The following is a 20,353-nucleotide window of genomic DNA, read 5'->3' on the forward strand; positions in this document are numbered from 1 at the left end:
TACCCAGGAGGCTGGGTTAGTTGCAGGTGCCTCTAGTCTGAAGTCCTTTTTAAAATTCAGGGCATTTCTGTCTGGTTGGTAATTAGATCATGAATTTCTTTTGTTGTTGCCTCTACTATAGATCATTCAGAGGGTGGAGAGTTTTACTGCAGTGAAACAAATCCGAGGGCTCTGCTTCTTGTTAGCGTGGTTTTTTTCCCCGGCACGTTTTCAGAGGTGCATGAAATACATCAGACAGAACAGAGCTATAATTTGTTTCTTGTGTTAGCTTTTTTCCCCCCCTGTTCCTATCAAAACAAGCTGAGAAATATATGGCTAAATTTCCACGTTACCTTTTTTATTTACCCATTCTCAGAGGAAGAATCCTGTGCTCTCTGAAGTATTTTGCAACTTGATAATTTTGGACCAATTACCTCTGTCTAAACTGGGTCTTAGTTTAAAAAAAGTAGCTGCTGGGATGTCAAACAAGTCTTTGAGGATTGAGGTAAGATTTTAGTGCAATGATTCTTAAGCATTTGAGATATGAGTACCCCTTTTTCTTTGCCTGAGCTCTTAAATACTATTTTATTTCTGTATTTCTAGGATAATTGGATTAATTCTCCTAGCAGAGTTTACTTCACTTACACTTGCATATAATAACCACCTATCCAGGTTTGAGATTAGTTAATCTTGGTAATGTTACTTTAAATTAAAATTATTTTTTTCATGGGAATTATGTTTTTAATACTGCAGGAAGATAAAAAAAAGAGAGGATCATACAGCAAATATAACAGCAAAGCTGGTGGGTTCATTTATCTTTAATGGATTTCTGTTTCCCACCCTGATTTTGTTTACTGGAATGCAATTTTATACTTACTACAAATGTGAGAAACAGAAGAGAGAAGTTTGAAATCGGTCTGAAAATTGATCTGACTGCTGGTGGGTTTTTTAAAGTATTCTAATAGCTGTTAATTTAAAGCTATGTTGCTCTCCCTCTCCCCCAACTGACCAGCATATAGCATTCAGTCTTTGTAAGAGGTGTATTTATGACGACTTCATGGTACAGTAGTGGTTTTTCAGAAGTTGAAAAATGGACAAGATGTGAGGGTTAGGCCATTTTGGAGTAGGGTGGAGAAGTGAAGTGGAATTTCTAGTGTATGAAAGTTCGGCATTAGAAACATCCTGGCTGGTCTGAACGGCTCCAGCCACACCAAACCAGGAAATGCAAATATTCGCAATAGCCTTTGTTTTCTTAAAGTTTCCCACGTGTTACTTCTGCTTCTTTTTCTCTGTTTGAGGCTGGGACTGAAGCCCTAGCTTACACAGAGCCCTGCTGGGGATGGTTTAATCTAGCAAAAACAAAAAAGAGGGCAAAACAAAACCAACTTAAGGTTTTGCATCTACAGATCCAGTTTCACTGGTTCAAATGTGAATCTCTGTACAAGAGATTTGCAAGCCTTCGTGGTAAGATCTGAAACGCTCGGGGAGGGTTGCTACCTTCATTGCAAATGTGGCAGCGTAATTTCTTTCCTTTACCTCTTGACAGGCGTGTCAGATAAACTGGACAGATGAATCGAGTGGGTGCTGCGTGTGGCAGTGAGCCCATCGCTGAATGAATCTGGGAAACGTGAATGCATTAGTTGCTTGAAGGAAGAATTCGGTGATGTTGGGGGGTTTTGTGTTTTGTTTTACTTTTGGCTTGGAGTGGAATAAGGGAGGAGAAGTGGAAAAGGAAGCCTTTTGTTTACAGTAAAACAATACTGTGAAGTAGACATTATGATGTTAAAACAGGAGTCTAAACATGGCAAATCTGGGCAGACTCCATCTGGCCGTGTCCACAAGTCAGTCGGACATCCCTGGCACAGACTGCTGCAGTCTCGAAGCGCTGTCAGGTCGGGTCATCCCCCTCTTATGGGAATTTAAAATAGCCCTGGAGACTCCATCCCAGAATTTTATTATTGCATGGGATGAATGATTTATTGGCTTTAACTGTTTATATTCGGTGATGCAATGCATCTTTATTAACGTTTCTTCCATGATAAATGCGTCATATTTTCGTTTTGAATTTTAATCTCCATGAATTATACTACATGCAAGTAATACGAGTGTAGAATTCTAAACCCAGCCAAAGCATAACCCTATAGGAAGGATTTAATACAGTGAATCTGTTGGAAAGAAAAATTTACTGTTACTGTGTTAGTTTCTGGCATATTTTGCAGTGATTTAAAGTACCTTGCATTATTAGGACATTTTTCACTTCTGGATAATCCATATGCCGTTTGGTGTTTGAATGCAGGTTATTGTGGTTTTGTTTGTTTAGTCCCAAAGGAATAATTCCAATTTGTTGAGACACGGATTTCTAACTGACAATGCTTATAAGCAGGTGCATGTGATCCTTCAAAATGGGTTTCATTTTACATGCAGTATATTAAGGATTTAGCATCTGGCTTGTGTTGAAATTGAACTTGCAGAAATGTGTTTATGGGACAATTCCGAATTTTAACAATTATTAAAGGAAAATCTTGTTAAAAGTCCTTTTCTAGTACTAAGGGTATTGTAATACATATTTTGAAAGTTTATTTTAAAGCTGCCTACCTTGTGTTTGGGTATCAGCCTATCAATAACGCTTTTATGTGTCACTTAGAACTAGTGTTGAATTTTTTTTTTCAACCTGACTGGTTAGTATTTAATAGCACTTTAAAAATTTATTAGTACTTCTGAAACATTTTAATGTATGTTCCAAGTGAGACAGTTAGCATTGGTACATGATTGTAAATTTACATTAGATTTAAATTAGATTTATAATTCCAAAAGAGAGTTGGAAATTAGTTTCCTACCAGTGTGAGCTGTCAGTGTATGTGGTAGGAGTGTGGGCAGATAGTGCTGCCTGTTGAAGTTACCATCCCTTCCAAGACGTCCTGGCTCCCACAGCTCTGGGGAAGAAGGGATCATGTTATGTATTTCCTAATTTACATCAGGAAAAGATACCTAGATGAAACAGCTAGTGGTGGTGGTTCGAGGTTTACCTGGCTGCTCAAGAAGGCAGGGCTGACACTGCGCTTTCCTGCCACGCAGCCATGGACTAGTGGATGGGCGAGAGTGTTTCCATTTAATCTAATCCAGCAGAGTATGTCTGAAACCAGCATCAGTTGGCCGGTGTCCTTGGGTGAACTGGGCTTCCCTGTGCATGTCGTATGGCACCTTCATCTCAGTGTGCGCTGCCTCTGTACTGGTCCTAGGAAAGGCATCGGGGTGGCTAGCGACCCTTTTGGTTTGCTACATCTTTAGAGGATGGTGTTTGGTGATTTAATTTGGGTAGCACTGAGTTTCGGATAAAGTATTGGGGGAAATAACATTTAATATGGGCATGCCAGCCTCTGTGTTTGTACATTTTGTAGTAACTAGTTGGGAGCTTGTTACTAGGTTATTCTAAATTTCTAGTGCTTTGTGACACTCAGAGCAGCTGTCATTAAGTGAAATACCTGAAGGCAGTTGTGTGTATACATGCAAGAGAAATGCTTTTTTCAGTGTTTTGATTCTGTGCTTCTGGGTGTGCTTTGGGAAATGGAACATGAAACTCCATCTGAATTTTTAAGGTTAAGATTGTGTCTCTGAAAACGTGAAGGGTGTTAGCGAGTTATTTTGGTATCTTGATGGCAAAATCTGCCCTTTTTTTTTTAAAAAAAAAAAAAGTTTTGTGTGCATTTGGGTTTTTGTTTTCTTTATTAATAAATGCCTGGAACTGCACAACAGAGAGAGTCTGCATCAAAATGAAAATACTGGGGGGTGCATTTTGATTTTAGAGCTGAAAACCTCACTGGTATGGCATGCAGTTTTACAGTGCTACTGCACGTTGCCATCGGAAAGGTAGTCCGGGTAATCCTCCCTCCTCTGCAGCTGTGTGTTCTGCCGCTGCCTCTCCAGTTGAGCTGTGGATGGCATGACTGCAGGGTAAGTCAAGGTAGCTCTTGGAGCCAATGGTGGACTAATCCATCTCTCCAGAAGGTTAATTTTGCGTTAAGCCAGTTCAGCTTCCTGATCTACCTTGCGTCCATCTGATTGCTAGAGCTGATTTGAGAGAGGAACAGCTGCAGCCCTCTTTATTGTTCCGTGACAGTGAAACCCTCCAGCTCCTGTTGATGGGTGCTCATGGTTAGAGTAATGGTCAGCTGCTGCATTCTTACCCATTTCACATTTCAATACCTTCTCTACTCAAAACCCCTGCGCACCTGTAAAATGTGTATTTGTTAGGTTTACCTATCTTTGTGTGTCCCTTCTTGACGATAATCGATCACAATCTTCTAAAATGCAAAAATTTCATTAGCGGAAGTAAATTCTTAGTTTATGATCGTGTTCTGTCACGTAGCTTATTCATCTGCAGAAAAAACACCTTTTAAAGGAAATTAAAACTGAAAGGAAATGAAAACTAAAGAAAAAAAGAAATAAAATCCTGAGATTAATTGCGAAGTAAAATTTAATGTGAGTAGTTGAGATAAAAAATTTTATTTCAGAACCTTAATTGAAAAAGTTATTACCTCAACAGCTGTATTTGCAAATCTGTATGGCATTATTTACAACTCTTTGTTCCATGAATAGTTGACGACCTCCTGGTTTATATCTTCCCATGTGGGAATTTAGGCAGATCCAAGGAGGGAATGCAAGCAGAAAAATATAAGTTTCTCGGTTGCTTGCCAACAATGGAAGAAAACAGTAGGAATTTGTTAGAAACGTTTAAAGCATTGAGCTGTCCTGCTAGAACCAGTGCATGGTGTGCTGTTTGCCCATCGTTTTCCTGAAAATAAATAAATTTATTAATAGTTTTATCCAACATGGAGAAAAGTGCATCGTGTCAGCCGTAGGTTCGAAAACCCCAAACAATTTCTGGGTCCCAGGGGCAGCCGTCCGAAGGCGAGGAGGGGTGTGTGTGTGCGCGCGCTCATTTGTCTCCCTCCCTCTCCGTCCCCGAGCAGGCTCATTCCAATCAGCAGTGTAATTGGAATGCAACCACAGTCTGGAGGAGGAAGGGGAATTTTTGGCAAGGAGAGACAGAGCAGTTGGGAGCTTTATTCAGATTAAAGCATAGACGACCATTCATTATCAGTACAACACACATTAGCAACAGCATAGCATTGTGTTTCTACAGCTGGGACTTATTTTAGTGATTGTATTGCACCGCGTATTACATGCAAACAACTGGGATCTGATCACAAAAAGCCATGCTAATGGCTTTCATTAAAAGATGTTGTTTCTGTAAGGGGAAGAAAGACTTGTCTTCAAAATGAACTATTGTGGTAAAAATTGATAGGCAGCCTGTCCTTCTCGCTGTCCTGTGTTACATATGTTCTGGAACAAGCACCTTTTTCTGGGAGAAAAACCCTTGGGGAAAGGAAAAAAAACAACAGGAATTAAAATGTTAAAACTGCTGGTTGGATTCAGAAGGCTGAACTAGTTTTTCTGTGGTGATGACACGTGAAAAGCCAGAAGATTAGTAAACGGAATCTTAGCTTTGGCCCCAAGTCCTCCTCTTCCCCCTGTAAACTCGGGGCTGGCTGTGGACGCGGTGTTGGGTGCGTACGGCTGCCGGGTGGGAGACAGGGGCTGTTTTCTTACAAAGTCACGTACCGAGTTTGACTGTGTTGATTGTGTGTTTCCTTCTTCTGCTTCAGCTGGTGGGCTCGCTTCCATGGACATTTGTGATTACTTTTAATTTTTGTACCTGTTTTCCTATATCTTTCACTGATAGTATCAATGTCTCTCCAAAATATACATTTAAATAGTGTTTACCTAAGAAGGTAGCTTAAGGAAGATTAATTTTTAATACAGAAATTTTAAAACGAATATATTTCTGTTATGATCATCTCCAAGTGTAGCCCTGAGGTACTAGTACCTCATGTTGCTGGGTACAAACACATTTAAACCTTGCAATTTGTCATAAATCAAGAGACACATTATAACAGGTAGATGAGAGTGTACAAACGTGGGTTACCTGTGAGGTAAAGTCGTAGTATTCCTATTTTGTAGCTGTGAAAGAATGTGGAGAACAAATTGGCTATAAACAGTTTGATATAGGTTGTAATTACCTGTGAGGGTTGAATACAAGATCACTACCCTGAAATGTCCCAAGTTCCTTAAATTCAGATAACATTTTCTTTTGTAGTGTTGCCTTCCTCAACACTCATTCTAGGTCTGTTGCCCTGCCATTGAAGGTGAATAGGATCATTGAAGACTCTGAGATGGTATCTAAGATGTGGTGATTCTGTGAAATCTTGTAGATCTTTATCATGTTTTACTTGTTTTCATTGCAAGCTTCCTACAGTGGCACTCTACACTTCATGGTCTTGTCTTCTTCCCTTTAAGTACGGAGACCTTGTGTTATATATATACATACATGCACTATTCTGAAATAAACATGCTTTTTAATACTTATATCAAATAGTGGTAATGTATAGCATAGGAGACATATGTTCCATAACAGCAGTTTGGTGTCATAAAGTTTGATTTTTCTGTTAAAATTATTCCACAGTAAAAAGCAATTGTAACGAAAGAGTTCTTCAGTAGATAGCAAAAAGAGTAAGAAGAGTTCAGAAAATGAAAAAAAAATAAAAATTATCTTTCTAGAAAATGCACATTTTCAATGATCATAGTTCCTTTCAATTTTTTTTTGTGGGTTCAAGGAATTATTTTGTCCCCCTCTACAATTGCATGTAAATTTTAATGCCTAATAAATAAATTAGATTACAGAAGTTTGGGAATACTAAATATTTTGCATTTACTTGCAATAGTTAAATTATTTTTCAGTAAATCATTCTTTGTCAGTCACTGGGGTAATAAATCAGAAAAAGGAAATGGCAAATGTGATTCACTTAATTCCTATTTTTAAGTATTTGAGGACTACATGTAGCAAAGCAGCCATGGAAGGAGACTAGGTAGCTTATTATGTTATGCTCTTTCCATGTTTCTGTGAACTGACCTCAGTAGCATATGTTAGAATGAGATCATAAGGCATGATAAAAAGATGTTTAATGAACGTATAGTATGTAAAACTGATGTGCCTGTTTGTCTTGGCACGTATATATTGTTCCTTCATATTGGAATATTAATGTTCTCTTTTCTGCAGACTACCCAGGAAGTCTGTAATAAATACAAAACATAGCTATCCACTGACTCATTCATATTTTGTAATAAATACTTTATCTACATATGTGTGCTAGAAGCCGTTAATGTCTTGATGATGCACTTATGGTGCAATGCTCCCCCCCCTCCTTTTTTTTTTTTTCGAACCAGTGTCAATAGATACAGGCATTGGTTTGTGTTGTAGGTTCTGAAAACCTTCACTGCAACCTTAAATAGCTTAACTTTTTTTTTGTTTAATTTTAATAAAAAATGTTTTAAAACAAGTACACACACATGACAGATAACCTTCTTTAGTGCCTTTGTGCCTCTAGAGGATCTATTAATGGTGCAACTGCGTAGATCTGATAACAACGTGGGTTTGGGTCCAGAACCATCAGCATTTTAGCTTGGCTTGGTCATGAAAAATAAATCATGCTATGGTTCTTTCTGTTTTTTGAATCTTTGGCTCAAATTTGACGTAGGATAGCGGTCTCAAAGATAATTAAGTCCCACGAGTTTTATGATACTCGTTGCTGGCTAGAGGAGACCCTAGCAGTGACCTGAAGTGAGAGGAAAAAGCTGCAGCGAGAGATCCCGTGTTGCAAGGCCACCGGAGAGTCTGCGTGGGAGAGTGTCTGTCTAAATGCCCGACCGCTGGGAAAAGCCTCAGCTATGGCTTTCAGTCAACCATGAAACATAAATCCATAGGAAACCAAACTTCCTTAGTTTTTATTCTCAAGGAACTATTAATCAGTGGGTTATCAGAATATTCAGAATAGGTTTTAATACACTGTTGAAACAGTTAGAAAAGTGGAGCATAAGCTCTGGTAATTTTCCCACCAGTGGGAAAAGTTTTGTCCAAAAAAAAGTCCTGAGATAGATGAGAGCTCTGTGCATGGAAGAAGATTGTTTCACTTAAAATTGACCTGATGCTCCTGGGACCCGGGGTTTTTCACCTAGAAATACCTGGCAGAGAGGGTGTTGTTAACGAAATATTTCTCAGTGTCTGTCCTGTTTTTGTTAACCTGACAAAGCCAGAATGCGTTGACATCTGACTTTCTTTAAATGTGGTTACTAGAGAGGGAAATCTTGAGCCAAAAATACTAGTTTGTTCACTCGTGGCTAATTGTTGGGGAAACGGTTATTAGTCTGTATGTTGTGCATGTGCCTAATCTTATAAAAATGAGACTTTGGTTAAATTGAACTGGCAGGCTTGCTTAATATTTTGAAAAGAAGTGTTTATAGTTAGGTAACCTCGCAATTTCTCTCTCAAAAGATTAGTCAAACCTCTCATTTTGGCCATTATACAGTTTTGGGAGAGTGTTGTATGGCTCACTGTGCTATAGATTAATTTTGATTTAACTATTGGATTTAAAGCCTTCAGCTTCACTGGACACTTCCTGTTTCTTGTAATGGGTGAAGTTGTGCAAATAATTATATCTTTTTGAGATATTTAAAAAAGTGACCGTCTACTGAAGTTTTTCACTACTACTGACCAAGTTTGTTGTCTTACCTGTTTCTCTAAAGGTCTTTTAAGTTGTTCTCAATTGTTTAGGTAGAGTAGACTTCAAATTGCTGGGCACATGGAAGTCTTTAGTAATTGGATTTTTATTATACTCTCCTAAGGACTTTAGTTCGATGCTTTGTGGAGCAGACGGTGATGTGACAGTCTGATCCCGTACATGCTCTAACTGGGGGTATCAGAAATACCGACATTTGGCTCTCTATTAGTATTTTACTACTGTTAACGGATTACAATGGAATTATGGGGTGAAAATCCCTTAAATAGAGCTCTGCTTTAGGATTGCCATTATGTCTTTGAATGGAGAGAAATAATTTTTTTATGTTTACCATCTTTTAAAACAACCAACTAATAACAACATGGAACCAGCCTTTTTTTCTTTTCAGGTTAACAGTTTTGTTATTAGCACCCCCTTGCATCAAGCTAAAATGCTGAAACTTTCCTGCGAGCTTATATATACCTCTTCTCAACATACGGGGGGTTGTTTAATGACTACCTCTAGTCATTAATAGGTGTCCCCTTCTGTTTTATGGGGGACCAAAACTCGTTAAGACCTGAGCAGAGTTTTAGCTAGATTTTACAGTGCTGAATTCCTGTGGAAGGCAATTTCACTAAAATCAACATATTTATGAACGTAAAAAAATGAGAGAACTTTAATTCCATTGATTTAGAATGATATGAAACTTTGTGCTGCATGCAGGACTGTTGAGGGTGGTGCTTCTGGGCCCTGACCGTGGCAATCTCCACGAGGGTGCTCGGGGACTACCTCCGCGTACTTCTCTTTGGGCAGATGCTGTAAAAGAAATCGGAGAATCGGTAGCCCTGCAGGATCAGTTTGAGGATATTCTGTGGGGGAAAGCGTGACTAATTTTGTGTGGTTTTAGGTGATGGCTGTGGGATGTGATTTTTGGATGCACTTCTCTGTCTTTGCATTTCCTGGTGGTACTAAACATTGGCAACCTCATAGACAAAATATCCGAGGGAATCACACCGAGGAGGCTTCTGCAGTGTTGGTTCCAACCAAATATGTCTTCCCCCTTCCTTTTTTTTTCTTTTTGCTTTTTGTACTAGCTGTGGGAAATCGTGCTTTCACTCAAGACCTGAGAATCCTTTTGTGTGATCAGTAAATATTTTAATGTTTCGCAGGGGAATCTAGTATTTCCTGCTTACTGAACCTGTGGTAACAAATAAGCATATGTAGTTGAACAGTGGTGCATTTTGTGAGAAGACCTCTGTGTGGACCTTGGCATCTTTACATGAAAGTTGTCCCTTTTGACCTTTAATTTATTTATTTATTTTTATTTACTCTATTCTCCTATGAGATTGCTTTCACGATGGTATTTTTAGTTGACAAATGCAAATGTTCTTCCCTTTTAATTGAAACAAAGCCTGAAACAATTATCAGCTTCTACAAATAAAATGTATCTTTGGAGCCATCAAAACTCTGGCGCTAGAAGTTAGTCTACTCCACCCAAATGTTTTTCAGGTAAAAACTTTCATTTAGTTCAATAAAAACTTTCAATTTTCATTTCCATGCAGGATAGCAGAAAAGCCTGGACTGCCTGATACACTGGTTTTTATAGTCAAGGAAGCTTTTTCTGGTCTGTAGAATTTACGTTCAGTTCAGTTCAGACCCTGCTTGTGTAACACCATTAATTTTACTGGCACGATTGTTTGTGCCACAGTGTGGTGGGCTAGTTGGAAACAGTCCCGTTCCCTCACTAGGTAGACACAGGATTGGCAAAACCATTGAGGGGGGGAAAAAAAAGCACGCAAAACTATTGCCTGAGGAAACCAGTACCATATCACTTCCACTATAATCTACCTAAAGGTAAATTGCCAAAAGATGACACTTCTGGCTCAGCTTTCAGGAATTACTTTACCTTACAATATAAATGATGTAGACGCACAATTTGTTTATGTTCGTTCATTTTATTTTGAGCAGGATTATCTGGAATGCTGGACAGGTAAAGTGATTATTTTTTTTAAAGTTGGGAATCAGTAACTTAATTTTTCATTTCTGTTTTTCTTACAGTACTGTGTGCAAAAAACTTGGTGAAAAAGGATTTTTTCCGTAAGTAGTTGTATAAGACTTTACATTTATAGATGGGGTAAATACTGTGCATGTTCTGTACATCAGTGTTTGCACGTGATCATTCTGTTAAGATTTGCATTAAGGGGGCTGGGAGCTTTGATGTTTTCACACCATTTAATTTCAGGGCTTCTAATTTTTTCTTAGGTGATGCTCATCACAGGTTCATAATAATAACTACAACACTGACACACTGTCTCTGTTTTTGATGGGAATGGGAAACAAATTTACTCTCTCAGGCAAATTACATGTTCTTCAATTAGTGCCACATATTTATTAAAATGTTCTTCATATAAGAACTTTTTGTCCAGTAGACAGAAGTACATCTTTATTATAAATAATGTCATAATACTTAGCTACTCTGAAATTATATTTTAATTAATTTTAATAATAATAATGTTTTGAAAGAAGTGCTAAGAGGTGGATGAAGGAGGCAGAAAGGAATGTTACTGGCTGTGTAGGCATGCACGCACAGATCACCTGCCTGCTGCCTCCCAGGTGGCAGTAGGAAGAATTCGAAAGATCAGACCTGAACTTTGAAAAGAACATGAAGGGATGATTCAGAATTATGTTATAATTTGTGATACTTCTAAAACTTGCTTTATATCTGGGTGGGTTTTTTTATCGATGGCAAGTTTTCAGGTGTTTTAACAGTTTAATAGTGTCTAAAAAAAATCCCTCAGGATTTGAAATCTGTGATGCACTTCTGCGCTGAAGCACAAATCTCGCAAGTTCTTATTCCTCCCCTTCCCCACATGCTTTGCCTTTATCCCCACGTGCTTTGTCTGACACTTGTCTTTAGCCACTCCACTGCTTGACTGGCTCCATTGTGAGTCACCTGAGGAAGTGGAACTGGTACAAAACTTGGGCTACAGAAAATGTGAATAATGTTTCACCACCTTGGTTCCTTCAGCTGACTCACTGGGCTCTCAGATGAGGGGAGGAATCGGTATGAGTGGAAAAAGGGATAGGACCACATGACTTAGGGGCATTAGTGGTAGGACCATCCCTTTTGGTGTCGGTTAAATAGTTGGTTAGAATAACAGTTGCAGTAGAGCTAATTGGACACTGCTCTGGTTGTGGTTCTTTCCCGCCTGGCACCATCTTTGCACCAATTTTTGTTGATCAGCTGAGCCTATCTTGATTGTTTTTAAGGTACTAAGCTAGCAGAAAATGAAGTAGAAAGCTAGCAGAAAACAAAAGTGGAGCTCAAAAGTGAGAATAATCTGCTCGTGGTCGTTTCCTGTAGTACTGGTAACAACCACAATCATGATTATAATTAATCGGAAATATGGGAAGAATGTAAATCTGTTTTCTCTGCCTTTTGCTGAATTCTTTGTATACTGAGAATTTACTCAATCCTGAATTAGGAAGATTAAGGTGTTCAGATTTTTTCCCCCGAAGTGTTTGACTTACACAATTTTTTTTCTTGGTCTATATCAGTGAAATAAATTGCTAATTCAGCTATTTCGTGTGCTTAATACATCATGTTATTCCCATTCATTAAAGGTGCCTCATTTATGAATAAAAGGCAACTTCAAATAAAATATTTGGAAAAAAAAAATAAATTATGCAATGATACTTTCCAGCATCCTGATCCATTTGCTAGTTTTTTTCTTTTCCTCCTCTTAGGACTTCCTGATCCATTTGCTAAGGTTGTGGTGGACGGATCTGGCCAATGCCATTCTACAGATACTGTGAAGAATACACTTGATCCAAAATGGAATCAGCATTACGACCTGTAGGTGGTAACAGTGATAACCAAAGGTTTGAAGTGAAGTCCTCTAAAGTACACAGACATTGTCAGATGTTCACAATACTGTCCTATTTACAGCTTGGAAAATATCCCAGAGTTTATGAGTTTGAGAGAAAAATACATCGGTCAAAATACCACTTTCTCATTTCCCTCAATCTAAACACTTGGTTTTCAAAGTGTTGATGTCTGCAGCATGCTTTACATGTACTGTAGCATTATTTTATTGTAATGCTTTCATGTTAACACTTCTGTAAAATGAAGCAGATAATTCACAATATTTCCCTCAAACTGCTCTTCTCTTTGTGCTATTTTTGTCTGTTGCAGTGCTACAGTGTCTTTTCTTCTGTGTGCCTTTTGTTCAGTTTTCTCTCCTTTATGTAATTTTCTGTCCCAAATGTTCTCCACACTATAAATTGTTACGTTGTTATCACTTGAGCATATTATATTTTGAGCAATATAATCTGTGTGGCATATATGTCATGTTTTTCCTCTTTCTAAAGCGTAGAATATTCTGTATAATATGTTATTAAAGCTTTTATTTTTTATATAGGTTTCTTTGTATTTGTGCATGCTTTATTTTCCCTTTTATCCTTTTTTTTATTTATCTTTTTCCTTGGGATGGAAGGTGAGGAAGAGAAGGGAACAGTTTTGCCTCATTGTATTCTCCTTTCTTTCTAAGGCATTGTTCTGATCTCTGACTTTTTTTCCCATGGCTCCATTCCCTATCTGTATTATTAGAAATTGGTTGAGTGTATTTATGTTAGCTTTGGACATCATCAAACCTAGAGCAAATCAAGTATTAGTGCACAGAGAATTTCTTGTCCCCCTTTTTCCCAGTGAAGAAAAGCAGCTTGATAGGTCTTTCAGCAGAATGTGGAAGGCCTGGTGTAAAGTGATGTCTTTACCTATTCTTTATTTGAACATCCAAGACTAAACACATGAAGTCATTGTTCATAATGTTTTAGTGCTGTATACAAAACATTTCCTTTACTGCTTAACAAAATATCATTGGCATTTTAGTCAAATAACAGCACTTTCTCTGAGGAAAGCCTTACAGCTTTATCATTCAAACTCAGTCCAAGCTTAGTTTCTGCATGTGAGACTATAATTCATATTCATTTAAAAAAATGGGATATAAACCAAATTTAAGTTCATGTAGAAAGAATGGCTGTCTCTCTTATTTAAAGAATTCTGAGTTAATTTTATTTTTTTGTTATTAAACCTATCAAAATGTTGATTCATATAGAATGGAGATTTCAGACCTCTGCCCTTCTGTGTCCTCTCCAAGATGGACCATCCATTTGTGAAGATCTAGCTTGAACGTTTTTTTTTCAGCAGTATTTAATACTCCGTGCAGTGTCCTAATGATGAAATTCAAGTAGATTGCGCTGATACTGCGGCTTATATATTTGCCACCAAAAATGGACAGCCCCCTTTCTCTCCTCTTTCCGCCCCTTTCCCAGTTTCCTGCATGTGTTCATGCTGCTTCTCTTGCACTGGCTCCATCTGGTTTCTGGGTAAATGGATTCAATTCACTTAAGCCACAGGAAGGTAGCTGGGTATTGTGTGTAGTTCTGTGCTGATTAAATGAGTTGCATTGGGTGAGTAGTGGTGTCCCTGCGTTGGCGTGTTAGCTTGCATCAGGAATGAGCTGTTGTAGAGAGTCTCTGAGCATCCCCGCTTGCTGCGTTGTGGCTTCCTTCATGAAGCCGCCTTGGAGTACGTGGACCCAATTGTGCTGGATGAAGCTGGATCACAAGGCGCATCGGGTGGGTGCCACCGATGGTCTCCTGCTGCAGGAATGGAATGTGAGCAGAGACTTGTTTAGTTAGGTAGGCCTGTTAATGAGCATTAATGCATAGCTCTACAGGGATACAAGGAGAGTAAGGTGGAAAGGAAAGTGCTGCCAACATGACTTGTGTGCAAAGCCTTCCTCTAACCTTTGTACACGTAGAGAAATACAGAATGGTGGGCCATCATTTGGCAGTTATCTGCTGCTAAATTCTGTGTTGAAAATGTCAGCGATTCCCTGCATCTTCCCCGCTATCTGCCAGTCGTGTCTTTGTGTTTGAAGTGCTGTGGTGACAGTGAGAATAAGCAGTTGACAGGAGTGGGTTGTAAGGGATGCTAAGTGTTCCATGGGCTAATGACTTGGAGACTTGGTTCCCTTCTGGAGAAAAGGAGCACAGGACATGGGCAACATGGGAGGATGTTAATAGGCAATGAGAGTAATGGGGGGGAAAAAAAGTAAAATCTTTAGGAAAAAAAATTCCTTTCTGGTTATAATTTTCAAGGAAGAATGAAGAGAAGGTATTTTTATGTTGTATTATAGAACAAGTCATGCTTCTAACTGGATACTGTAGTTGTCAGCTTTGAAGCAAAACTGTGATTGTAGTCCACATTGTATTGTAAAAAGCAGAGATAGAAATGGGGTTTCTGGCAGAATTATTTTGCTTGGGCAGATTTGGGGCTTCTCTTGTGGGATTGTCCTAAGAAATTTAGACCTGTGAAATATTTCATGTGTGTTTGGTTTGTGTTGGGGTTTTTTTTTTTTTTTGTTTTTGTTTAGTTAGGTTAGTCTTTTCAATATGAATACGTGTCCTCTAGGGAAAACTACTTTGCTTGATTCCAGCAGTTGAAGTCCCTGATGACAGAATTATACACAACATTTCTAATCCAAAGTAAAATTCAGCGTTACGTCAGGCCTTGTAATTTGAAAATAATCCTTTCCCTCTCAATTTTTTCTTCATAATCAGTTAACCCCTTTTATTGTCTTGCCTCTTATTCCTTACTCTGTGGACATTTATTTCCATTTATAAACATCAGTCCCCTAGTCTTCAGTTCCTATTTGAAACAGCAGTAAAAGATTAGATCTCTTTGATGCAACAATTTACTGCCTGGCTTTTATCTTAAGGTAACTGTACTGTAATATACCCGGTGCCAGGTCTCAGCTTTTCATCTGCACCAGATAGCAAGATAATTAATTTTTACTTTTTTGGGGGAAAAAAATAAAGTAATAGTAATAGTAACCGTCCTGCTGCTAAGCACCTGATGGCAAACCTCATAGATTACAGGATTTAATCTTTCTTCTCATCCTTTGATAATAATAGGTTTTAAAACTTCCTAGTGTTTACCCTAACAACACACCACTGCATGGGAACGCTGGGCTCTGCCTTGTGACGCTTCCAGTGTTAGAGGAAATGCTTTGCACACCAAGCATAACAGATGGAGTCTGGGTGGCAGCTTGCCTGCTCCTGCCACCACGCAGCCTAGGGAATCAACCCGAGGAAGGTGCAGTTGTGTAGAGTTTTCTGAAACAAATCCTGCTTTTTCCCTACTGTGAGGATTTCTGTTGGTTTTCAAATAACTATAATAGGCTTATGTGCAGTAAAACTCCCCCTCGGCTGTGTTGGGAGGATTGAAGTGTCCCCAGCCTGGAATTTGTGTAACAGGTTAACACTGCTGCTAATTAACAGTCTTGTGTATCATGTATATGCAAATGGCACAGTAAGGTGAGTCTGTTGTAATATATTTATGCAATAATGTCTGAATGAAGTTGCTAATTCCAAGGGAATTTTGTGGCTTGCTAACCTGATTCAGCATAATAGATATTCTGTTGTATAAGATTTTTTTTTTTAAAGGAAGTCTGCAGTGTTATAAAGAACAAAAGAAGTTTGCTTTTGCCTTACGTGGTTCTTAAGTCAGATCTTAGCGTGAAAGGAAGCAGCTGAATTAGTTGCTTAGATTCTTCAGTCTAGATGGGTGTGTGTAAGGGAAAGGGGGAATCTGGGAGGCTTTCCAGAAAGAAATTGCCAAATAGTTGCTGTCTGGATGCAGTCTAACGTCAGTAAAATACCGTGCTTGCCCTGGATGTATTCCCCTGCCTTATTTTCAGTCTTGTTTGTGTTTTCCCTATTGTTCAGGCCATTCCTCAAAGCTTTGAATAACCAGACTTAACACATTTACAGACCTTCTCGCATTCAGAACATGTAAACACTACCTAAACCAGCAGTTCTGAAGCTTAACAAATCCCCCTTTTCCTCTTCGTTCCCGTCTTCCATTTGGTGATAGCCTGGATCTCTCCTACAGCCTTCCCATGCTCACCTGTGCCACCTGCCCTCCCCAGCAGCCTCTGCCCTTAAGGCATAGCAAGTCATACGGTCTGTTTAGCTCTAAAAGATATTTGTACCACGATCTCCACCAAAACCTAGTCCTGGTCCCATCTTTCCTCTGTGCTCTTCAAATCAGCAGCCCCAGGCTCTAGCATGGACTCGTTGCTCTCCTTTGTCATACCTCTCAAATGTAGCCTCACCCAACTTTTACAACTCTTCTTCCCAGAATCTCCTTGCTGCAGGTGCTAGTGCTCTTTAGTGCCTTCACATCCTCAAGCCCCTGTGCTGCCCTAGCAGAATCGTCTTTCTCCCCCAAGCCTAGCCCCCATTAGTTATTGCTGATGATCTTGGATTTTTCTTAGGGAGAGAAGGCAACATCTCTGCATTGTGCCAGTTTAGACAATCCCATCCTAGATTAGACTCCTAAAGAGCTGTCAAACAGCTCCTTGCAACAGCTTTGCCTTCTTGACGCAGTTGTTTAGACCAGTTTGATGAAGCTGATGCCCTTTACATTTAGGGTGAAAGCATTTCTGGGTTGTGGTTAGCCCGTATCAGCAGATCTGCCCATTCCAGCTCAAGCGCATCAGGGGTATGAGTCTTTGCTGAACTTCTTAGGTGGGTCTGTTAGGAGCAGCTGGAGTAGAAGCCCCACTTTGCTTGCTGTTTGCTTGGTGTGGCTGCTTTTACAGTGTCTTGTAGGCTCAGCTCAACATTGGGCTGGGGAGGAGAAAGGAGCAGCAAGTCAGCACTGTGTGTCCCGTGTCATGTTCCTGTCTAAACCACAGCCTCTGGCCGGGTCTCCTCTGACCATCCCAGAGGCTCAAACGCCCTTCAGTTACTACCAGAGATGAGAGCAATGTCAGGGTAAAGGAAGAGAGAACAGGAAAAAATTGGGATGGTATTTTTCATTATGTCTCTTCTCACCCTCTTCTTCCCCAATCTGAAAACAGCTGATATCTCGAAGTATAACGCTACCGTTATATTAGAAAAATTGCAGAAATTGGAAAATGGAGAAACAAAGTAATTTGTCCAGGTCGTAAAAAGAGTCTGTGTGACAGCATGGATTAGAAATAGGGAATTCCTGGCTTCCAAGCCTGAGTTCATACCTCTGGATGTTGCATTTTTCTCTCTTTCTGGAGGGAGTACATCTGGCTTCTGATCAAGAGGAGGTGTGTTTTTTCAGGATTCCGCCCCCCCCTTTCTTCATTCTGCTTTTCTCTACCAAGCTGAACTCTTCAGGGAAAGTGTATATAATGCCATGGGGATGAAAAGTCACTTGATACCAAACCTTCCCGAGTGGTATATTGGCTCAGAAGTAAATACCACCTTGGCAATAAAATTATTTAGACAAAGTAACAATTGCCCCTGTGTTTTAAAATTTGATTAGAATGTTTTAGACGTTTCCAGTACTTGATTTTTGTTTAGGCATGGAAGTGCTAAGAGTAGGCATTTTCCTTAAAATTTCCAAACACGCAATTCTTATCCAGAGCCCTAATTTTACAGATTTAGGAAATTTAGGGACTTAACAAAATATATATGGAAATTGAATTTCCAGGTTTCCACTTCATTAGTACTTCATTTATATCTGTTGAAGCACTGAGGCAGTGAAATAGATATTGCTGATAGGGTAGAGTGAAAAAATAAAAAAGCTCCAAGAACTTTAATTACGAGGAGGAAGAGAGAGGCATCCAACAGAATGGGGGGGTTGTGGTTTTTTGTGTCTGTTTGTTTTGGTTTTTTTAAACTTACTCACTTTATTTTTTGGAACGTTCTTTTTTTAATAACAAATAAAATTCCTAGCTCAGGCTTTTATGTTGGAACTTTATTGCCAGATGATGTAAAACAAATGTAACTTATCCACCAAATGAATTGGAAATGTCAACTTGTCCTACCGTCACTCTCTAAATGCAACCATGTATTTTCATGCCTGAAATTATGCAGAAATATAGACGAAACATTTTGGTATGAAGCCAACCAGCAGTTACTGAGCTATTTCTTTTCTTCCTTTGGAAAAAAAAAAAAAAAAGACTTTTTATTTGGAAAATGCAGCTTGTCTTGCTTATTTTCTTTAAATGTGTTAATCGAGCAGGTTTTCTGGTTCAGAAAACAGCGTAGGTTATAGTAGTAATATAGAAGTCCTCCCCTGTTTGGTATGGATAGCTTATTGTCTGCATCTCAACCATGAGAACCTCACCCTGAAATGTTACAGTAATTCTTGGAAACTGTGTTGTATATTCAGCTGTTCTACATATTATTCAAACTGTTCTGTTATGAAATTGTGTTTAACCATATACCTTTGACTTTTTTAAAGCAACAAGGAAAACTGGAAAATTCAAGACAGGTCATGATAAGTCTTTATTTTTAAGTGCACCTAACTTGTTCTCATAAGAATTTATTTTAAGTACATGAAACATTGTAGACTGCAACTGTGCACGTGAATACCCATCTTCATCTCTCGTTTCTTTATGCAAAATTGGCATTGTCAAGGTTGTAAGGCCAAAAATCTGACCTATATCGTATGATCAGTTTACTATTCCAAAAACTCTGGGGTTTGTTTGTGTGAAGTTCGTGTTTTGTTTGTTTGTTGGGTTTTTTTAAATGTGCACTGGTTATTTTAAACCATGCTCACGGGTATGTGCCTACAGTTAGGCTTTTCTGTCTTCTACTTCTTGGGTCAGTCCCTGTCTGCAGGTGGGAAAAAGAAGTTGTCAAAGTTCTGCTTTTTGAAAAAGAAAAAGGGGAGAAGTCTTAATTGAGACCTTACCTGATCACAGCTGCAATTTTAAGCCATGACAGTTAGTTCAATTGTTTGGTTTGCCAACCTTGACAGTATCATTTCTGTCTTTATGAAAATATTAAGATGTTTTAAAGCCGATTAAGTCTCAGTCAGTGGGGGAAACGTGTTTAGACATTGAGTTTGATCAGTTTTCCTTCAAACACAAGTAAAAAAGCACTTGGAACTAAACTGCAGAAGGCCAGAATTTGTGGTCTGGGAAGGGAGAACTACAAGCAGTTCTTGGGATCTAAGCCATAGGGACAAATTCATTTTCCTCAACTTGAAATGTCTATAATAATTCCATATTGGCAATAGCTGATTATCTTAAGTGTTTTGAAATTGTCCTCTGAAACTTTTGAGAACAAAAACTAGTTCACAAAGTAATTGCCTCTGAAAAACAAAGCTTCAAACAAAAAAGCAAAAATAAAACAGCCTGCAAGTGTCCAGGTTGCCCCAAGTTGGCGAAAGGCAGATCTAGGTTTTGCAAAGCATTTCTGTGGTCGTGCTGCAAGGAGGCAGCCCACATGTGAGCAGGGGGCCGGAGGGGAACGTGGCACATCTCAACTAAGATAATCTATGAACTTTTTGTAATGGGTCCCATTTACAATCTGTAATGTATGTTATAAACAGGGCCTTTCTGAAGGTTTCTTAATAGTAAAGTAGCTTCCCAAGGATTTGTTAACTGCAGATCTGTGACTAGGTTTGCCTTATAGTTTCCCTGAGCGCTCAGAAGAGCTCAAAGTAAGCGTGACTTGCACTGCTGGTGGTTGGAAGAGTAGCCTGGAAAGCAGCGGCAGATGAAGTGCTGCAAAAGGATGCTGAACTGAAAATCTTTGACCCGCTCTGCCTGCTAGCGCTGCTCACAAACACGTGCTGCCATGAGCATTGCTGTTCTCTTTGGTTAGGCTGAGCGTAGGCATGAATCTAAGCATGTTTGTAGCTGCTTGAAGAAATGTGGTCAGCCCACAGCCTGTTCATGTTACTGTGTTAAATAGATTTCGGT

The 20,353-nt window shown here is 39.1% G+C and overlaps 1 protein-coding gene across 1 annotated transcript in view; it reads left to right on the plus strand.

Annotated features, from left to right (window-relative positions):
• The first annotated feature begins 5,104 nt into the window (after window positions 1-5,104).
• The window catches only part of SMURF2 (SMAD specific E3 ubiquitin protein ligase 2), a 40,336-nt gene continuing 25,087 nt past the window's right edge, over window positions 5,105-20,353 (plus strand). Inside the window, exons 1-3 of the mRNA XM_009894783.1 lie at window positions 5,105-5,270; window positions 10,650-10,688; window positions 12,339-12,447. Coding sequence (XP_009893085.1) covers window positions 5,258-5,270; window positions 10,650-10,688; window positions 12,339-12,447 — 161 coding nt within the window. The 5' untranslated portion in view covers window positions 5,105-5,257. The remainder of the gene's footprint in view (window positions 5,271-10,649; window positions 10,689-12,338; window positions 12,448-20,353) is intronic.

This window comes from Charadrius vociferus, unplaced genomic scaffold (genome assembly GCF_000708025.1).
Source record: "Charadrius vociferus isolate BGI_N301 unplaced genomic scaffold, ASM70802v2 scaffold321, whole genome shotgun sequence".
Lineage (NCBI taxonomy): Eukaryota > Metazoa > Chordata > Aves > Charadriiformes > Charadriidae > Charadrius > Charadrius vociferus.